General features: G+C 53.5%; 1 protein-coding gene across 1 annotated transcript; it reads right to left on the bottom strand.

The window, feature by feature from the left end:
- Positions 1-382: 382 nt before the first annotated feature.
- IGF2 (insulin like growth factor 2) lies at positions 383-18,608 on the bottom strand. Its single transcript, XM_032112659.1, has 4 exons — positions 18,096-18,608; positions 10,341-10,503; positions 3,454-3,620; positions 383-3,009 (listed from the first exon to the last, which is right to left on the bottom strand). Exons 1-4 carry the CDS (start codon positions 18,198-18,200, stop codon positions 2,767-2,769), a joined length of 678 nt encoding a protein of 225 aa, XP_031968550.1. The 5' UTR covers positions 18,201-18,608; the 3' UTR covers positions 383-2,766.
- Between the last annotated feature and the right edge of the window lie 1,541 nt (positions 18,609-20,149).

The following is a 20,149-nucleotide window of genomic DNA, read 5'->3' on the forward strand; positions in this document are numbered from 1 at the left end:
CACCATCTGTCAGGAAACCTAACCTAGACACAGCATCTCTTTGTTCTTTTTTGCCATCTTCAGTTCCCATCCAGCTTTCAGGTCTCTGGGAACAGCTCAAACTGGTAAAAGCTCAGCAAATCCCCACAGCTGCTGGGAAACACCTCCAGATCTCACCAAGAATCACTGCACAGATGATTGGGGGTTTCAGGGGGGCACCTACCACAGGATTGAAGTTTCATGGTTGTGTTTAAGGGTACCACAGGCCCTTTTGTAATTTTGAGCTCCAAAAGAGGAGCTGCAGCGCACTCTGTTCCTCCACAGGGAGTGGCTCTTGGCGTGGCCTTCTTCCCACCCAACTCTCACCCCAGGAGCAAAAATAAATGAAAAGTAAAAGAAAAAGTCAGGCTTCATATTCTGGATGGATATTTATTTGCTTAACAGATTTTCCTTTCCTTTTTTTTTTTTTTTAATTTTTTCTTTTTTGGTACAAAGCATCCAGGAAAGCTTTTACTTCTCTTTTTAAAAAATAAAAACTAAGTTTCTTTTAAAAAAAGACACATGAAAAGGAAAAAAAAAAGTCAATTATTTGCAATTTCTCTGTTTTTATTCTGTCTTCCCACCCACTTCCCTTCCCCTCCCCTCCCCCCCCCCAAATTTGGACTGATTTTCATTCTTTTCCATATATATTTAATAAAATAAATAAAGGATTTTCTTTGTTGTGTATTGCAGTGCCATTTTTTTTAAACAAAGGCTTCATGGCTCAACATTGCAAGGTAATAACAAACAAAAGGATTATACATTAAAATCCTCCCCCTCTCAAGACTGCCCCTAGCCCTCCCCTCCAAACCACGAAATAGAATACAATTCAAGTAGTCTTTTTTTTTTTATGTTTTAAATGTATGGATATATAAGACAAAGCAAGTACAGAACTGGTTAACAGAGTGTCCCCATTTTATTAGCAAGTGAGAGTATATTAGGGAGATGTAATTGATTCCCCCCCTTTTACGGTTCCTAGACAGATAATATATATTATTTTAAACCCAACCTATTTTACAGCCCTCTGCCCACCTCTCAAACCCATCCGCTCACCGAGTCCCGAGCTTCAAGCCAAAGACTTGCCTTTCCCCCCATCCCATGCAGCGGTCCCAGCCCTGCGGCCACCCTGGGGCAGGTGGGCCCCTCCTCCTGCACAGCCCCTGGCAGGGCAGCGAGGGGAGGAGGGCAGGGGGTGCGGAGCAGGGACGTGAGGGTCCGGCGAGAGGGATACAAAGGGCAAGAGAAGGAAAAGGAGATGGCAGGGGTGGAACTGCTGCTTCTGCGAGGGCTTGGGGTGAGGGCTGCCCGCGCGCCTGCTCGCTGCACCATCGGCACTCGAGCAGCGGTGGGGAAGAGCAAGATTCCCCATGGCTCGGGAAGCCAAGCTCGGCCAGGGGGTCTGTGCAGAAGCAGGGCCTTGAGTTCTAACTGGCAACACCTTCACCATTCAAAATAGTTTTTCTCCAGAACAGTTCCCTTTTAGTCTAAGTCGCGGTGGTTGTGTTGTTTTGTTTTTTTAAAACAAAAAAAAGGATGCGTGTCGATGTATTTCTGTGTGTGCGTGCATCTGTGTACATGAGTAACAGCCAACTAGCTCATATGGTCATGACCAAGCTATATTTCAGAAGAGAAAAGAAACACATTTATCACACTTTTCCTAAAACGAAAAGCTAAAATTTCAAGTTCAGTATTCGCTATCTTGTCCTTCTCTCCCCACCCTCCCTTGCTATTTCTGGGATTTTTCCCTTCCAACTTACTTTAGCACCATAACACATTTTAAACATTACAATCCCTCTTCAGATACTACACAAAATGTCCCATAAAAATAGTGCTTTTTTGCCAAAAAAGTTATATAATATATTATATATATAAATCAACTAAATCCGTGGCAAATGTGCAATGCAGACGCCTCCTCCATTTAAAGTGAGCATCAGCTCACTTTTTTTCTTTTTTTTCTTCTTTCCCCTTTCCTTTTCCCTCTCTCTTTCTTGCTTTCTCTCTCCTCTTCCTCTCTTTCTCCCGTCATCGGTGATTTCAAAAAGGTGCAAGTCGATTTGGAATCTTGTAATGAAGCACACACACAAAAACGCAGATGGGGGCTCCTCCGAACTTCTTCTCAGGTACATTTTTCTTTTAAAGGTGCAAAAGAAAGTTATAAAAATAAGAAAAACCAAAAGAAAAAAAAACAAACAAAAAAGAAGAAAAAAAGTGGGGTGGGAATGAGGCAAAAAATTTTTATCCCTCAATGTTTCTCCCCGTTCTATTGTTTTTTTCACTTTATTGTCAAGAAAGACACGGAATGGACTCTTCTCGAGAAAAAAAAGATTAAAAAAAGAATTTAACTTCATATCCTTTTTCCCTCTTGCTCTTTCTTTTGTCTTCTGGCGTTGGCACCAGGGATGTCACGCAGCACCCAGCAGCAAAAAGTTCAAGTGCCAAACTGTCCCTTTGCAAGTACAGGTTTGGAAATACTGGGGGCGCGGGGGAATGAAACAGGTGTGGGAAACGAAACAACCCTCCCCCCCACCCCAAAAGGAAGATGCCGTGGGAGCGGTGCTGCTCGCCACCGCCGCCGCCATCCCCTCCTTGCTGTGTCAGTTGTTTGGTTGGGGCCAGAGCGGCGCGAGGGTGCCCCGCCGCCCCGCTCCTCGGCTCAGCGGCCCCAGGGACGGAGGGGCTTGGGGGTCGGGAATTGCCAGTCCTCCCGTCCTCCCCAGGAGATCAAAAATCGAGACAGCTGGTCAGGGTTCATTTCTGGGGGCCAGCCGTTTCCGGGGAGGCTCGCGCCGCTGGGGGCCTCTGGCTGGGCAGGGAGATGAGGGGACGGTGCAGCACCTTGGCTTCCTCGGCCGCTTGCAGCCCCTCTGCCTGCCACCGGTACTGGCGAGCCCGCAGGAAGTTGGGCACGTCCCGCTGCTGCCGCTGCGAGCTCTTCTTCTGCCACACGTCGTACTTGGAGTACTTGCCGTGCGAGGGCTTCTGGAAGCTCTCCTGCGAGGAGAAGGATAGCAATATTAGCCTCCACTCAGGCCTGCCCACTCTCCAGATGGGGATTCCCTTCTTGGACCTCCATCCCTCCCATGGAAATACTGCCTCATCCCTGGAAACAGTCACAGAAGGGTTGGACAGGGCTCTGAGAAACCTGATCCGGTTGATGCTTATTGCAGGGCAGTTACACTAGATGACCTTTAAAGGTCACTTCCAACCCAAACCATTCCATGACTCCTTGACCCAGCCCACCTCTGGTTCCCCACCTTACTAGGCGCTGACTCTTGGCAGGCTATTTGGCACAACTTGCCAATGGTGGCTGTCTCTCAAAAGCTCTGCCGAAACATCAGACCTTGAAGCTGGAGTTTGTCCTCTCCACCCACAGCATTCCTGTCTTTTCTCTCTCTATTTCCGAGGAGGACCACCATCCCTGCGCAGCCTCCTCACCTTGCTGAGTGCTGGCAGGCTCGACAGGGAGGTGGCAGAGAGGTCACGTTCCGACTTGACGGACTTGGCACAGTATGTTTCCAGCAGAGCCAGGTCGCAGCTCCGGAAGCAGCACTCCTCCACGATCCCCCGGTTGATCCGCCGGTTATTTCGTCCCACTGGTCTACCTGCAACAGCAGAGATCCTGGCATTAGCCACCAACCTGTGCTGGACCCTCTCCCCAGCTCCATAGCACCTGCTCCACCTCCAGCCACCAGAGATTGGTGGGCTCCACATGCTTCAAAACCAGCAGCACTTCTCCCATACCAGCTGACATGTGCCTACAAACCAGCCAAGTCTCATGTTAAGACTTTCCCAGACAAATGATATTGGATGCCAACACGTGCCTCCAGCAGCAGTTTAAAGGCACTTTAAATGATGGGGTTTATCTCCCTCCTGTATCTCTGGCATGGGTGGCCTTCTTGGGCACAGCTGAGGCAAGGAAGCTCAAGCCCAGCCTGACCGCCGGCGCTGCGCCGATTACTGCGACCGTCTCTGATGTTGATCCTGGCAAGCGAATTTTATTAGAAAGAAGCAGCACAGCATTGCGGCTGCCAACCTCCCTCCGCCAGATCAACACTCAGGCAGGTGAAGCGAACCAAGGCGGCTAAATTTTACCAGATGGGACAGCTCTGAGACAGCTGCAGAAAGAATACAGGCTCCCACACCCGCCAAGAATAGCTATTAAACTTAATCTTTTAATAAGGGTTCCTCTCCCATTTCTGCCTGCAGACGGATGCAAAAGCCTATGTCTGGTGCAGCAATGACCGAGTGCATTTCATATCACTGCTTAATGATATGGCCAAAGCGCTCCAGAGGAAAAGCTTACATCAGTTTTACTGTGTTTCCTCCCCCTCTTGAAGTAAAAGAGACGGGTAAAGTTGAATTTCTGACGCAAAGCAAATTTGCTTGGGAATTGTGACTTCCAAAATGTAAACTGGCCCAAAACAAAAGGATTTTCTCCATGCTTTTGCACGTAGCATGTTATGCTCTTGTGCTGTTTGTGGGATTTGCAGCCAGGCTTCTGTAGTCTGCCATGAGCACCTCTTCCCAGCGCAAGGTGCTCCCAGGGAGGGAAACAGGGGCCAGCAACAGTGAGGCTTGCAAACAGGATCCGGTACCACATCCCAGCCAGGAGGTTCTGGGCATGGGAAAAACTGAGAGCGAGTGGTGTAAGTGCAATGCCTAACCATGCTCACCACAGAGTGCCGAGCCCTCACCTCCCAGCTGGCCCACAGGAACACACACGACCCTCCACATTGGTCCTGTGCATGACCCATCATCCCCACCCCTTGCACTCCTGATGAAGCAGGCACTCAAGTATTAGGCCTCAGTGAAGATCTAAGGCTGGCTTACGTGGAGCTGACCACTTTCTCTGGAGGGTATCCCACCCTGGATGCCCATCCAAAGTGCCTCGGGACAAAGTGCAAAGCACAGGTCTCTATGCATACAGTGCAACTCCACACGTGAGAAGCAGCCCCAGATGTGCAGTACAGATATGAATGCGGGATGTGGTCCTGCGAGTTCAGTGCAGCCCCACATGTGCAATGCAGGCGTGGAAAACACCACAACAGTGCCTCATTGATGGCTCTGTAATAGCCCTGGCAGCAGGGTACCTGCTCTCTACTAAAATCAGTCATGTTCCCATAGGCTAGGAGCCCTCTGGTCCATGCTGGTGTACTTCCACCATGCTCAGAGGTCACACAAACAGACACAGCATCCGGGTGCCGGGTGATGGGGCAGCTGATCCATACCATGAGACCCGCCTTTGGGAGTAATTTCAAATGCTTTGTTTTCCACATTCGTCCCCCTGTGCCACCACCTTCCTTTTCTTTTTCTCTAGAAGAATTTCAGGCACGACATTTAACCAGCCCTGCAGGGAGGTGAGAAGGATGGTTCCCCCTCGGCAAAGGTTCATCGAAGGGAACACTGTTAGGAGTTTTACTTTCTCTCTTGTGGTCAATAAACACACTGGATTGGGTCCTCCCCTGAAAGGCAGGACAGGTATGTTGGGTGCCCACAGCTCAAGCAGTGCCAGAGTAGGCAGCCCAAGTGGTGATGGTCAAAGGAGATGGGGACAGGAGCCAGCCTGGGGCCAGCTGCATGTATCTCTGTGCATGAAATGCCCAGTAAGATCCGTGGGAGAGGCGCACTGCCACCAGCATCCTGCACTGCACATGGTCCCTGCTCAGCTCCTATCAATCCCAGTGCCCAACTCGATCCATGGCAGGCTGCTGAAGCATTAAGCTGCTCCACAAAGGCATCCTGACAGGGGCAGAAGGAGAGTTTAGAAGGGAAAGAGAAAAAATTCAAGCCCCCCCCCTCTTGCTAGCATATCCCCTAAGGGCTACATTCACACTCCCTCTGAACAGAAGGTTGCACAAGTGATGACACACATGGTTTGAGGAGAAGTTGAGGTTTTCAAAGGTTACGTATCTCCTCTCAAAAACAGAAGTTTCCCACTTGCAATTATGTGTTTGTTTGGAAAGAAGAGGGGAGGAAAAAAAACAACAAGGAAAGTAGGATTATATTCACTGCCGTGCCATCAAGGGCAATTTCTGGCATGTGTACACACGGGAAGATCGTGTCAGTGTGTGTTTGCAAATGCCCAGGTGTGGCACTGCCAGGGTGAGCTCCCAGCAGGGACCACCACTGTGGTATGGCCTCTTCCTCCCTGATTGCTGCCCTTGCCTGCCCATCAGGCACATGTGTGGCCCCCAGCCCCAACGTGCTGCCCTTTCTCTCCTGCATAAAGCTGCTGCAAGCCATTCCCCTTGCGGGCACCACTGCCAGCTCCACCACAACTCTCCGATAGGGCACATTTCCCATTACATAATTGTCCGTACAGACCTTGCCAAATGCCACTACAATCCTCTGGGGGAGAGTTACTTTAGGAAAAAAAATAAGCAAACAAAACAAACAGGGATTTAGTCACAGAAAGTACCTGGAGACAACAGGACATTGATGGCTAACAGAAATATTGCTGCTGACCTGGATTGGGAAGCGTGTTTGTTCTGTAACATGATTTACACAGAGACTAAAAGCTGAATTTCCTGGCTTTTGCCCATGGGTGGCATCTCACTTCGCTGCCACTGCCCAACCCAGGGAGGGTTTTGCCACTCTGTCCCTTGCCCGCAGGGGAGAACTGTGTGGGCAGCAGGCTGGGGCATTGCCGGGGCACGCGAGCTACTTCCCATCACAGCCACGACCGCTTCCTCCTGAGGAAATGCGCTTCCTCTCGGCCTTCAGTGAATGGCTAGGCTCCCTTTTTCCCAAAACTGAGCTTCACCAAAACCTTCTACAGCGCTGCTGAGGGGACAAGCCCTGAGATGCAAAGTCCAGTGATGCAAAGTCCAGCAGTGTGAAGCCCTCCAGCTGCCTGGGGTTACTCCTGTCCAGGTACAGGCTAACCTGACAGAGCACCTCAGAAGGGGCACAAAGCCAAACCCGTTCCTGGGAGAACCCAGAGGCCACATACCTGCAGCTCAGCTACACCACTGTGTCAGAGGCAGTGGCACTGCCACAGCCATGGGGGACAGGAGGGTCCCTTCCCTAGCATAAACACCCCACGGCTCCTGGCTCCCCACTCTCGCTGGGGCCGAACAGATGCTGCGGGGAGGGGTGCATGGTGCTGGTGCCACCCTGGCTGGGTCCCCTCTCCTCCGGTCAATCAGGCGGTCAGCCGAGTGGAAGGGGACTTTGGGTGTAAACAGTCCCCGTGCCCCTGTCGCAGGAATGTTGGGAGCAACAAGGGGGCCTTTGTGCAGCACCGGGCCCCGTCCCAGTGCCCCCGGCCTGGCCCTCCCCCACCCCGGCACCGCACTTTCCCCGCTGCTTTTTCCTAGTATTATTCGGAGGAGCGGCGGGTGCGCAAGAATGTGCCCCGTCAGCACAAGCGGCTGCAAAGAGCTAAATTCTTATCAGCTGTTGGAAAGGAGGAAACAGGAGCTGCTGTTTACAGAGAAGTCGGCCGCCTCTCCCCTTGCAGCCCCTTCTCCCTCCCTGCCAGAGCTGCATGACAGCAGCTTCAGGGCCGAAGCTTCCTCTAGACCTGCTGGGCTTTTCCAGGCTGGACTCAGCATCCCTGCATGGGCCATGCCGCTGTCCTTGGGTGGGTGCTGGGGAGCAGGGCTCCCAACCCTGCCACAGAGCCACGGCAGGAAGCCACCACCTTGACAGCAGCTGCCGGCCAAGCCAAAAGCCTTAAAAGTCACAGAGAGGAGGCATCACCGGTGCACAGCAAAGCATGGTCAGGTTCAGCTGTAGCCTGCCCAGGCATGCCTGGCATATGATACAGGGCTGGCATCACCATGTCCACTGTGCTGCATGGCTGGGTAATCTCAGTGCTGCCTGCCCCTGTCCCTGTTAGTGCAGCTCTTCTGCAGCCCCAGCACTTGGAGGCAGCTTCAACATTCTCAGCCCCAAGCACCTGCGATGCCTCCCAGGACACCATCTGTACATGCATCCCCCTTGCACTGATGCAAAGAGCACTGTATTTCACAGCTATCTTTGCTAGCAAAGTGCTGTCTTGCAAGAATGCAGAGCATCACAAGCTCTTAAATAACTGCTTCAGAAAAGAAATAACAGATATTCATACAATTTTTGTTTTTTCCAATATTACCAGTCAGACGCTTCAACAACCCTCGTCCAGCAAGCGGGGCCCTCAGATACGCACAGGACAAGGCTGCCCAATTCACTTATTTCCTGTGTGAACAGCTGCTTTAGCACAGGCTGCTCATCAGAGCACACATCCCATGCTGTGAGATGCTCAAGACAAACCTAGGCCTGGTTTTAAGGCATAAACCCACAACTGTGCAACATAACTGTGCCCTATTGCATCTACATGGTGACGACTGTGTAGCCATGTGGGTTTAGCATTGAAGATGAACATGGTCAGAAATAATCACTTATGAGGCCAACTGAGGGAAGTAGAGAGGGAAAAATTAAGTGAAATGGGGATGTCCAAAACCTTCATTAAGTAGAGGCATTGCCCAAACGTCTTCAGCCCTGCATAGCACAGGCTGGTCAGATGCTGAAAGGGTTAAAATATTGGACTACGCTTCCTCCCCGGTACCTGGGCTCACCAGAAATATTCAAAAAGGTGAAGTAGGGAAGGGGGATGAGAGAGGACAAAAAGAAATAAAGCAAGAACCCCCTTGCAAGCACCAGACTGGCCACTTGGCACCAAGAGACTTGTCTGCCTTCAAAAGTGTTTTTATTTTGGCCTGGGCAGCTGGGTTATTTGAGGTGAAAGGAGGTCAGTTTGACCTTAAAACAAAAGCCCCATTCCCTTTCATCCCCAGAGAGAAGGAGGAGGGAAGAGAAAGCAGGGAGGGAGACAGATGCTCCTCTACATATAGAGGGAGAGGAAGAGCTGTGAAAGCGGGAGAAGCACTTGCCTCCTTACCAGTAAGGGAAGGGGGAGATGAAAAGAGGAAGGGCAGCTGACATGCAAACCCTCGCTGCTTGGCTCCATCACAGCAAGGAAGTGCACCCAGAGCACCCCAAAAGTGCCACCTGCCCACAACACCCAGGGAGCCATGAGAAGATCCTGCTGCTCAGTTGGGATGGGTGATCACCCCCACAGAGAGCTGCAAAGCCACCTGCAGCCCGACCACCTGCCCAAAACTACACAGCCTGAACCCTGCTTTTCTGTGTGTGGGATCCCTGTGCCTCTCTCTGCCCAACCTCAGCAGGCAGCACCAGACAAGTCTGGCGAAGCATCTAGGTTGGGAAGGGACATCCAGGTTGGAAAAGAACATCCAAAGTAGTTTCCTAACTTTGCAGCACCCCGTTGTTCCCTGCACAGGCAGACTGGAACAAGAGGCAGGCTGGGTCTCAACTCCATTACTCCAAAACAGCACCCTGTCTACTTGAAGGTGACTTTTTAGCTCCTTTTTCCCAAGGCAGAGGCAAGACTGCCAGATGCATGGCACCATGTGCAGCTGGTATCTCCATCCTCTTCCCCCCTGCATTTGGCTTTGCATCTTTCCTGTAGCCAGTCACTCTGTGGTTCAGTCCTCAGTGGGGAGCAAGACACGGTGTTTTCCCACTCCCAAGCAGAGCAAACACCAAAACAAGGTATCACACTCGAGGCACCTTTGCTCATAAATCACTGAGCATCCATTGTCACTCGTTTACTCCTCATCCTTCCTGTTTAGCAGCTAATCCATTGCACTGCCAATGGTCCAAACACCCAAAGCATCCTGGAGGAAAGCCCGCTGCAGCCAGCTGGTCTGAAGCCATCTGCATGCTGCACACAAAAGCAATGCTGCATTTTTTTGCATTAGCTGCACTGCAAAAGGGTAAGACATCACTCTTCAGCAACAAGTTCACCAGTAGATAGCTGGGAGGTCACGAAATTTTGGGAGCAGCTTAGAAAGTGCTGCTATACCCAAGCAAAGCCTGCCTGGGAAGGGAGAGCGCTCAGCTTCCTGCCTGCTGTCAGGATGCAATGCTTAGGCAGCAAAGTTTCAAAATAAACCAGGACCCAAGCTCAGCAGAGCGGTGGCTGCAGACATCCTCATTATTGTAATGAGTTGCCCTTATCCCTGGTGAACCAGTCACATACGGTTCCCCAGAGACATTTGACTTTCCCGAGCATCATAGGTGGGACTCAGCTTCCCCGTGGTACCAGACAGTCCCCCAAACCAGTGCCAAGTGGATGCATGTCACCCTGAGCATGCCCATTTTCTTGGTCCCCTCCTGCCCTACTGCCATATACAAGGAAATCATGAAAAGCACCAGGCTGGGAAACCCCTCCTTTCCCTCCCGGCCCGGCTCTGCTGAGGCAAGGCGTGGGGTGGGGGCAGCATCCTGCCCGCTGCTGGCAGCTGCCCAGCACTTACTGAAGTAGAAGCCCCTGTCCCCACAGACGAACTGCAGCGTGTCCACCAGCTCCCCGCCACAGAGGGTCTCCGCCGTGCCGTAGGCGGCGGCCGAATCCAGCGCGTAGGCCAGGAACGCGAGGAGCAGCAGCAGCATCCGCCTCGCCGCGCACATCCTCTGCACCTGGGGACAGAGGCACAGCATTAGCACCGCGGGACAGACCCCTCTCTGCCACCTCCCCTGGGCCCTGCCCCCCCACCCACAGCACGCCCCAGACATGTCGGGATGCTGCTGCTGCAGGGAAGGAAGGAAGGACCGGCAGCGCTGCGACAGCGCTGGGGTGAGGCCAGCTCCCTGCGCTCGGCCTGCCGGGCAGCAGCTCCAGGCAGACAAGGTTTGCATTGAAGCAGTTTTTCCATTGGAAAATCCCACTTCAGCCTACCTCCAAAAGGCTTTTATTTCCCCTGCTCTTTCAACAGTGGGATTTTACTATTTTTTCCCCCCTTTTAAAAGGGAATTCATTCAAATTATTATCACTAGGGGTTTTTTTTCCTCTTCTGATGACAGGTTTTCATGCCCTGTCTGAAAACATGTCCATCCAAAGTGAAAACAAGTGAAGCTTCAACCTGTCCTAGAGCTGCTTTTGAGAAAAGCTGGGAAGAACAGCTTTTGTCCTGGGCATGTGAGAGAGATGAGGCTCAGGCAATCAAGAGGCTGATTGCACAAGCTGTCTTTGCTCACAAGAGTTGGGACTGAGAAGACATCTCTCAGGAACAATGTGATCCCATGGGAAACACACCTAAGGCATCACTACGGAGTGCAAAGACAGTGTCAGACAGTGCAGAGCATTAAAAAAGAAACACCCTGGATATTTGCTAACTAGCCCAAAGACTTCCCCTGACTTGGCTCCAGCAAACAGCTTTACCTCCATGTCAGCAGGTGTAAAGTAAGGGTGCTACTGCCCCACTGGACAGGGCAAAACCCATGGATGGTTCAAGGCATTATAGTCCCTCAGTGATGAGCCTCGCAGTGCCCATACAGCCAAATAACGCTGGGTTTTGACCAGACAGGTACGCTCAAAAAGAAGAGAAGCACGTCGAAATAGCAGACGATGTGTGGCAAGCCTAATCTCAAGCAGAGCTTCCCCTCTCCTTGCTAATATTCAAGCAAGACAGCAGGTTTCACATCCAGCTTTCATCACCATAGCATCTGAGCAACTCGAGAATAATATCAGTTAATGAATATTACCTCACCCCCCCGGGATGCTCGGAGATGGAGCCGAAGCCCAGGATAGATTAAATGACTCGCCCAAGGTCACAGGGGAAGTCTGCAGCACAGCCAGGAAATTAGCCCAGCTCCCCCGAGGCCCCGCTACGGTCCTGCCAGCAATAAAGACACCCTTGCTCCCGAATTTTTAGTAGCACGTAGCTCAAATTGTCACTGCTAGAAATGCATCATGCTTACAAGTCATGAGCTCTACTGAGCAGCAGGAGGACAGGGATCAGCAGTAGCAAAAGCCAAAACAGAGGTTTCAAGGTCTGGGTGGGCTGTGGGGGGCATTCCTCGTGCTCGAGTTTTGATGCCCGTAATATTGCTCAGCTTGTGCTGGCAGAAATCAGCAAGACTGGAAAAAGGCCTCCAGAGCTCTGGACAAGAGAGGCAGCAGCCCTGGGAACAAACTGGTCTCCAATTGGCAAGTGATGGGACCAGGACCAGCTTTTCCAGCAGCAATGGTCCCTTCAGCACACCGCAGAGATTTTGTTCTATATTACAGTAGGAGCAGAGGGATGGCACCAGGCTGTGGCACCATGCTGCCAAGCTTCAGTGTTTTATCACCAGCACCTCGATTTCTTGCATCAAGTGGCCAACAGGTGTTTACTGGGGCTCCCCAATGTGAACACAGCATCACCTTCACTGCTGGAGTCATTACCCTGGTGCTGCAGCATCAGCAGCCAGACCTCCAGCTGACAACAGACCAACCACCCTGCTCCTGTCGCTTTTTCAGCCCTTTTTTTCACATTCAGATCCCGATTGCTGGTGTCCCCAGGTAGTGCCAGCGCTCATTGTCAGGGTGATGGGTTTGTCACCAGCCAGTGCTGCCATCGAAGGCGCTGATATGGGACTTCAGGACACCCACATAATCCCCTGTCCCCAGTTAGGCTCATGCTGGCTGTGGCCACTGTGGCTAACGAGCAGGCTGCATGTTGGCCTCCCCCGGGCCAGAGCCACCCCCAGCAAGAAGGGGTTGCTTGGGTGCACAGGTGACAAACACAATTTTTCCTCCACATTCAGTCTAAAGAAAAGGGTGAGATGCTCTGAAGCAAGGGGAGAGCGAGATTTTGTCAGTGGGCGATATTTGATGCTGGGGAGACTTGATACCTTCTGTGGAAAAACACTTGTGCTCCTTGGAAAATACCCGCTCCTGCACAAGCCGCACTGCAAGCCCCTGGCAGCCTTCCCTGCCTCCACTGCAAGCTCTTTCCAGGTGCCCACACACCGTGTAAGTTGGGCCAGGAAATGTCCCTGAAACGGCAGGAACAGGGAGAGCCCCAGTGCTGTCGTCCAGAGCACGGCTAACATGCAGGTGTGAAAGGCAACTGAGTCCACCTTCGCCCATGCACCAGCCACCAGCCCTTCCCTCTGCTGTCACCTTGGCGTCTCCCTGCTCCTTCCAGCAGCTGTGTAATGAGAAACCAGGCAGCAAAGCAAAGAGCATCTTTATTTACTACCCAGAGCTGCAGTTTCTCTCCAGCTTGATGGAGCTGCAACCCAGCCCAACCCCATAAGCCTTTCCCTCTCCCTTTGGCCCTACTGACTCTGCTGAGGAAAAGCCCCCAACCTTCACACAAAGGCTACAGAGGCTCCCAGGGCGCCATCACTGGCTCAGCATGTCCCAATAACCTTTCAATTGATCCTTCCCTCCCTCACATGCAGGGATGAACAGACCCATGCAGGAGAGCTTGCACCTGCCTCGCCATGGCGAGGTGCACCCCAAAACAGGGCATCATGGCACAGCTGGGTACCTGCAGCCCACGACCTGGCTGCTGCAAGCACCATGCCAGCTGCACAGGTTGCATGTGGGCTTCATTTGTCATGACAAACTGAATGGCTGCTCAGCATGATTAGTCTAAGCCCTGTGAATACCTCTGAGACTTCATTCTCCACTGGAAACATGGGACAGCACAGCTTTTGGTTTCTAGTCCAAGCATTAGGGCAGGGATGGTCTCCTCAGCTGTGGAACAGGAGTAAATTCACACCAGTGGTTGGGAACCTTCATATTTTATTAGAAAGCCTCTTACATGAAATGGAACAGGAGTAAGGCAGTGAGAGGGAAGTGGGCCACTTCCCAAAAGGACAAGATCCTGCCTCTGCTAGGAGAGAGGCTACAGCTACCACCATTCCATTCTTGCCAAAGCAGGGTCAACTAGACCTGCCATTCTTCCTCATGTGCCCAGGGAGAGCTCAAAGGCTTTAGGATGCAGTGGGAATGGCAGCGCCAGATGCCCAACAACCTGAGCGCCTAATTCCCGCTAAGGAGGGCTTGGACCCCACACAGTGTGCAAGAGAGTGATGCAAGAGGAATTTCTTGGTTGCACATGTGACCTGTACCATCCTGGGAATCACACCTGAAGTGCCTCTGAATAACCCACATCTGAAGCAGCATTATCAGCGCAGAACTCAGATAAAGTATCAGCACACACTGCTGGCCTCTCCCTCCCTGGAGAGGGTCTGCTTTGCTCTCCATCCTTCCTGCCCCTCTCCTGCCTTTCCTGGCATCCCCAGCACCCCACACAAAGCCACTGGAACCAGCTCAGCCGCAAGCTGCCATGTGCAGGATGCTGCCGCTGCCTTGGAACTCCTGTGTATTCCTGCCTCGCAGCACATGTCACTGTGCCCCAAACACCTCTTGGCAGCCCCCAGCCACCAGAGAGGACCAACAAAGAGGGTCCTCTCTGAGTGCCTGTGGCGTGCAGGAAGCGAGCCTGAGAGCAGGTCTGCAGTGGAGTCACCCTCCCACTCGAGACCGTTAATGGATTTTTTCAGGATCTGCTGCTGAATCAGCTGGATTGACAGTTTCTGTCCAGCTGTTGGGGAGTTGGGGGACAAGAGGCCACAATGCACTAAAAGGCCCAGTTGCCAAGTCTCAGAGTACAGCTCAGGCATCCCTTGCATCCAGGCTTGTGCTGAGCAAACCAAACCATAGTGCCTCTCGGGCAACAAATATCTCCCCAAAAACAGAGAAAAAACCTCCTGTCTGACCTAATTCCTTCTTCAGTCTGGCCTTCATTGCAATTTAATATGAACAGAACAACGTAGGAGGGAATTGACAGATGGCCCAGTCTGTAAAATTTGGATTTGGACAGCAAAAAGAAAAAAAATCTTGTTTCTCTGTGGAGCAGTGCAGTGTTTAAAAGGGAGCATGGCGAAAGAAAAGTCGTCAGCCCAAACCCAGTGGCACGTGCCAGAGGGGAAAACCCCAGTTTGCACATCCCAGCATCCCTCACACACCACCCCTTCAAAAACAAATGGGCAGAGTGATGTTTTGCTACTCTGATGACTGCCTGTGAGAGATGCTGAACATCTGCCTCTCTGCATTACTCCTGTCCATGAACAGCCCCCGGAGAGTGGGGAGCTGACCTGGTTCTGAGCATGGCAATCCCGAAGGAGCAGGATGTGGGCGTGTGCCAACCTCTCAAGTGCCAAGTGAATGCCGGCCCTGCCCATGGGGCAACCCAACCTCAGACAGGGCACCGGGCCATGACGCCCTGAGGTGTCAAGGAGCAAACGGATAATGGAAGCCAGCGTGAGAGGCAGGTGCCTTGGCAGCTGAAAACCACCCAGGACCTGCATCTTAGGCAGAGGCACAGGGATGAGGTGCCCAGCAGTACCTGAAGGCAGAAGAGCCACCTCATGCTGTGCCACAGAAGAGCCTCTCTTTTCATCTGAAAGAGAAAGGAGATTTCCAACCACCCACAGCTTGGAGGAAGCAAGCTTCAAAACACAAAACTTTTGACCATTGAGATGTCAGGCAAATAAAACTGATTCAAGAGGACCAGGGGTTTTGCTGTTTTGCTCAGGCTTGAAAAAAATAAAATACCTCCTGATTCTTGGCACCTGGCTCACATGACATTCATATGGCTGAGGCTGGCAATACTGCTGCTATTTTTAGCCCTCACTTTTTTTGTCTTCACTGCTCGTCCCCATCAGCAGCCCACTCTGCCCCACACCGGGGGTCACCTTTCTGCCTCCCATCCTGTGAGCCCAGAGAGGCACCTGCCTCCTCTGCCTGTGGGACAGGGGCCAGGGCAGGCAGGGAAGCGCTGCCCACACCCCACATCTGTATGTGCTGCAGGAGAGCTACCGTGCCTGTGGAAAAATCAAGCTGAAAAAGGTGAATGGGGTATTCAGTACCATTTACTCACCCCGCTGGGGAGTCAGAGTGTATTGCATAAATTTTGGTATGCGGCCCAGAAACATTTGATTTATTGTATTAAAAAAAAAAAGGAAATGCAATCTTGCTTAACTCTTCTAAAGACAGCTGGCAGGACCCAGTGAAGGGATTTAAGTCCATTTTAGTAGCCTCACTTAACTCCTTTCTTTATTGTTCCTCTCTCCTTTCTGCATTCCCTTCCAAAACCTGGAGTATATCAGGGAAAGTTAACAGCAAGTTAAGCTGTTAAATCAGGAACTGTGGTGACTGGAGTCTACTGGCAAGTGATATTCCCACAACACGTTGAACTTGCTTTATGTCTTGGCAGAGCAACTTTAACCCTTTCAGAGCCAGGCTGTAACACCAAGGCAGACTTCCTCCCCTGGTGCCCCCCCACCTCTCCTGACCCCTCACACAACCGTGCCGAGGGAGGCCGATATCGCTTTGCCCCGCTAAGACACTCATCAGCTTTTAAAAGCAAAGACAATCCAAAGAAGGATCAGAGAGGTCAGTCTCAGGACACGAGCTGGGAGAGGGTGGGCCACGTACAGTGCTCGTATGCACTGCTGGAAACACACCAACTCCTCGGTCCCTCTAAAAATAAGACCTCACCTGCTGTGTTTGCTTTATTTAAAAAAAGAAAAGTACAGAAATGCTTTTCTGTGGCGCTCCATGAGGCAAGCTGGGCTCGTGCTGAAGCCTATAGGAATCAAGGGGAAGACATACACTGACAACTCTGGGTTGACTGGTCAAAGCAGCAGCCCTCCAGCCAGGCTGAAAAAAAGATCACCTGTCAGAAGGAGCGCTGGGACACACACGCAGACACATTTTGGCTCTCAAATTTCATGCAGCAGTGGGAGGGGACCCGCGGTGTCAAATCTTTTATCCCTTAATGAATTTTCACAGGAGCTGGGATAGCCCCCTTGAAAGGCTGAGTGAACTTGTGTGGGTGTCAACAACACGGAGCAAGATTTACAGCTCTGACCCATTCACCCCCACCAAAATTGTCAAGTTGGGTCCAAAACAGCACAGTGGAACTCGAAACAGAAGTGTCAGTCAGTTTTATACCTCCAGATGTCCTTAGCACAAAGTCATCCTTAACAAAACCCCACGACCCAGGCTCCTCAACTCCACTCTAAATCAAGGCAAGAGGAGGAATAAAAAACCCAACAGGCTGAACCCTGCAAAGTAAAAGGAAAAAAAAACCCAAAAACCACCCACATACACACACAACCTGACAATAAACAAACCCAAAGAAAAACAGACCTCCGTCTCCCAAGCACATCCCAGCATTTGGAAGAAAACTACAGACTTTGTATAGGAAGCCTGGGTTGAAAGCAGCGGGTCTCCCGAGGTGTCTGTTTAAAACCACCCACACAAACCTTGTTTTTACACTTGATTGCTCCACACCACCCTAGCGAGACCTGGCGTATCAGCAGCCCTGCTGAAGTACCCCTGGCTGGAGGCGAGGCAGCCACATCTGCTGGTACAGTTACGCTAAATCCGAGTTCCCTCATGTGCCCCAATTCCCTACTGCTCAACAGAGCGCTAAAACCTTTCCAAGTTGCGCTCTTAAAACAATTACTGTAGGGAAAAGCAATTGGGAAGGAAGAAGAAAAAAGAATTAAAAAAAAAAAAATCACAGAAAGTCGAAGGCTGCAGGCCAACCATTAACTCTCACTCCATTTTGGCTCCGCTTTCTTGTTTTTCCTCCCTGTATTTTATCCCTCCCGAGACCGAGCACACCGCAGTGTTTTGCAGAAGAGAGTTTAATAATCTCCCCGGTCTCCGGAGCCGGAGAGCCGCCGGTGCCCCCCCCCCCCCCCCCCCCCCGCGCGTCTCCCCGCTCCCGCAGCCGCCCCGCGCGGAGGGAGCTCGGCGGGCAGCGGGAGGCCGCGCAGCCCTGCGTGACCTCGCATAGCCCCGGCCCGGCCCCCGCACGGCCGCGGCCGCCCGCACACGCGCGCTGCCGCCCCTCCGCCGCTCCCCACGCGGGACCGCGCCGGCTCCGCGCCGCCGCCCGGCCGGCCCCATCCCCGCCGGCCCCATCCCGGCCGGCAGCATCCCCGCCGGCGGGCGCGGGCGGCGGGAGAGACCCCCGGGGATACCCCGCGCACCCCACCGCAGCGGGGCCGCCCCGCCGGCAGCGGCTGGGCCGGCGCTCGGGGTCCCTCTAGTGACACGCGTGGGGACGGCGGGCAGCGGCCGGGATGGCTCAGCGGTGCCCGCGGCGGCGCGGCTCGGCGTGGCACGGCACGGTTCTGCACGGCACGGCTCTACCCGGCACGGCGCGGGGAATCCCACCGTGCTCTGCCCGCGGAGGGCAGCGCGGAGCGGCGCTTACCTTGGCACTGCCGCTGCTACTCTCAACTTCTTGCGGCGGCGGCGGGCCGGGGAGGAAGGCGGGCTGCCGGCAGCGCTCATCCGTGTGTGCCCCGGCGCTTGACATGCTGCTCTCCTGCCCTGGCAGCGATCGCAGCTTTGGCTTGCCTTCCCCGCGCCCTGGCACGGTCTCCTCGCCTTGCCTCTTTGGTATGTCAAGTCCCTGCTGGATTTTGTCTGAAGGATGTTATTTTGTTACGATCGGGTATTTTGTTATTCTAGAGAAAGAGCGAGCGAGCGCTTTCCTTTCCTCTCCTTTTCCTTTTTTCTCTTTTTTGTTTTTTTCTGGGTTGTTTTTCACCCTTTTTTTTTTTTCTTCCCTTCTCTTTCTCTCCTCCTGCTTTGGCTGCCCCTTGGGTGGCTCTCACTTTTGTGTTTACTGAGTGCGTCCCCTTGGTCGGGGCGAAGGGGCCGGCTGCCTCACTGCCCGCTGCTCCCGGCTGGCTGCCCCACGAGCGAGGAGACAAGCAGGGCGCTCCGGCTTTTATACCTTTTATACCCCCCCAATGGGCATGCTCTCCCGGCGAGCACCAGCCCGGCCACGGCAGCCAATAATGTTGCAGAGCGGTCTAACCCCCTCTTTTCCCTCCCTCCCTTCCTTTCTTCCCTCCTTCTCCCTCGTAACCCTCCGGAGTCCAGCTCGGGAGGGAAGAGGGGACAGAAAGTTTCTGCCGCACGGTTTCTTTGCGTGCTGCTAGGTGGGGGCTTTACCCCCTCTGCCGGCCCCGGCTGGGAGGGGGGCTACGTGCATCCCCCGCTGCCGCGCAGGTGAGGGGAAGAGCTGTGGATCCGCACCCCGACCCCTTGCCCAAAATGCTGGGGGCACCCCTTGAGCGCCTCTCGCTGCGAGCTGGCGACCCCCGAGTCCCGGCGGGGTGGGAGAGGGGAGATCGCCCAGCCCGTCCTCTCGGGGGTCCCTCTCTAGGTGCACACGGGCACAGGTGTCCGCGCCGGCCGCCGAACTGCTCGGAAGAGCTCCCCGGCAAAGGCACGGGCATTCCCGCCCGGCCGCCCCGGCCCCCGTGCCTGCCCCGCCGCGGGCAGCGAGCCCCGGCCTGGGCGGCAGCGAGCCCCGCGGCCACCCCCGCGTGTCCGTGTGGACAACATGGACGCTGCCCCTCCGCACGCGGATCTTGCACCTCGCAGAGCACCTTCCCGCAGCGCTTCCCGCTCGCTGGGTCGCCTCCGCTTCCCGCCGGCTCCTGCAGGAGAGCACTGCTGCCTCTAAGCCAAAGGGACTTTTCCCAGGCTTCGCCGTGCGTGTGCAGCAGCGCGGGCAGAACGCGCTCCCGCGGCTCCGCGCTGCTGCATGGCAGGCACACCGCGCTGCATCGGCCGGCACTCGCCCGCTCCCCAGGATCTGCCCTCCAAGTCTGCCCCGGGGAAGGAACCCCGCTGGCTTTCAAAGGCAGCCCTCGGTGCCCGCACCCTCACCGCTGCCCCGGAGGATGCCCCTCTGCAGGGGCACGCGTATCAGGCTGCGCCACAGGCGCGTACCCTTCTTGGAGCAGAGAGGAGCAGGGCTACCTGAGACCTGAGCGGCAGGTTGGCCTACCTCAGGTAGAGCTTGCCATAGCTGGTGGTGGCAGACGGCGAGGATGCAGCAGTCCTCACCCCAGCATGCAATAAAACCCCCCTTATTTCTTTGCCTTTTTCAAGTTTGTACTTTGCCTTCCCCCCCCCCCCCCCCCCCCCCCAAGGATGGGAGGCTTGGTGCATCTCTCAGCAGTCAGAATTGCCCTAAACGTGCCCAAGAAAATGTGGGCAGGATTATCCTTTCTCACTAGGCTTTGGGCATCCTTTCCTTTCCTCCCTAGCATCCTTCTGTTCAGTGAGCTGTCCTCTGGGATGTGTCGCTGCACAGCACACCCAGCAGTTCTGGTGTCAGGGCTGTGGGCTGCAACAGAAACATCGGCACATCTAGGAGAGGGTGGTGATGCTGAGGAAGCAGTTCTGTGCACATCAGACTCAATCACACGCATCAGTTCTCAGCTCCTACACTGATATTTAAACACG

The sequence above is a fragment of the Corvus moneduloides genome, chromosome 6 (genome assembly GCF_009650955.1).
Source record: "Corvus moneduloides isolate bCorMon1 chromosome 6, bCorMon1.pri, whole genome shotgun sequence".
Taxonomy (NCBI): Eukaryota; Metazoa; Chordata; class Aves; order Passeriformes; family Corvidae; genus Corvus; species Corvus moneduloides.

Bases quoted from the DNA above. Each gene is read 5' to 3' on its own strand.
- IGF2 (XM_032112659.1), bottom strand. From the start codon at position 18,200: ATGTCAAGCGCCGGGGCACACACGGATGAGCGCTGCCGGCAGCCCGCC. The intron at 10,504-18,095 runs GTAAGCGCCGCT...CTCTGTCCCCAG, and splicing joins GTAGCAGCGGCAGTGCCAAG to GTGCAGAGGATGTGCGCGGC. The intron at 3,621-10,340 runs GTAAGTGCTGGG...CTGCTGTTGCAG, and splicing joins GGACAGGGGCTTCTACTTCA to GTAGACCAGTGGGACGAAAT.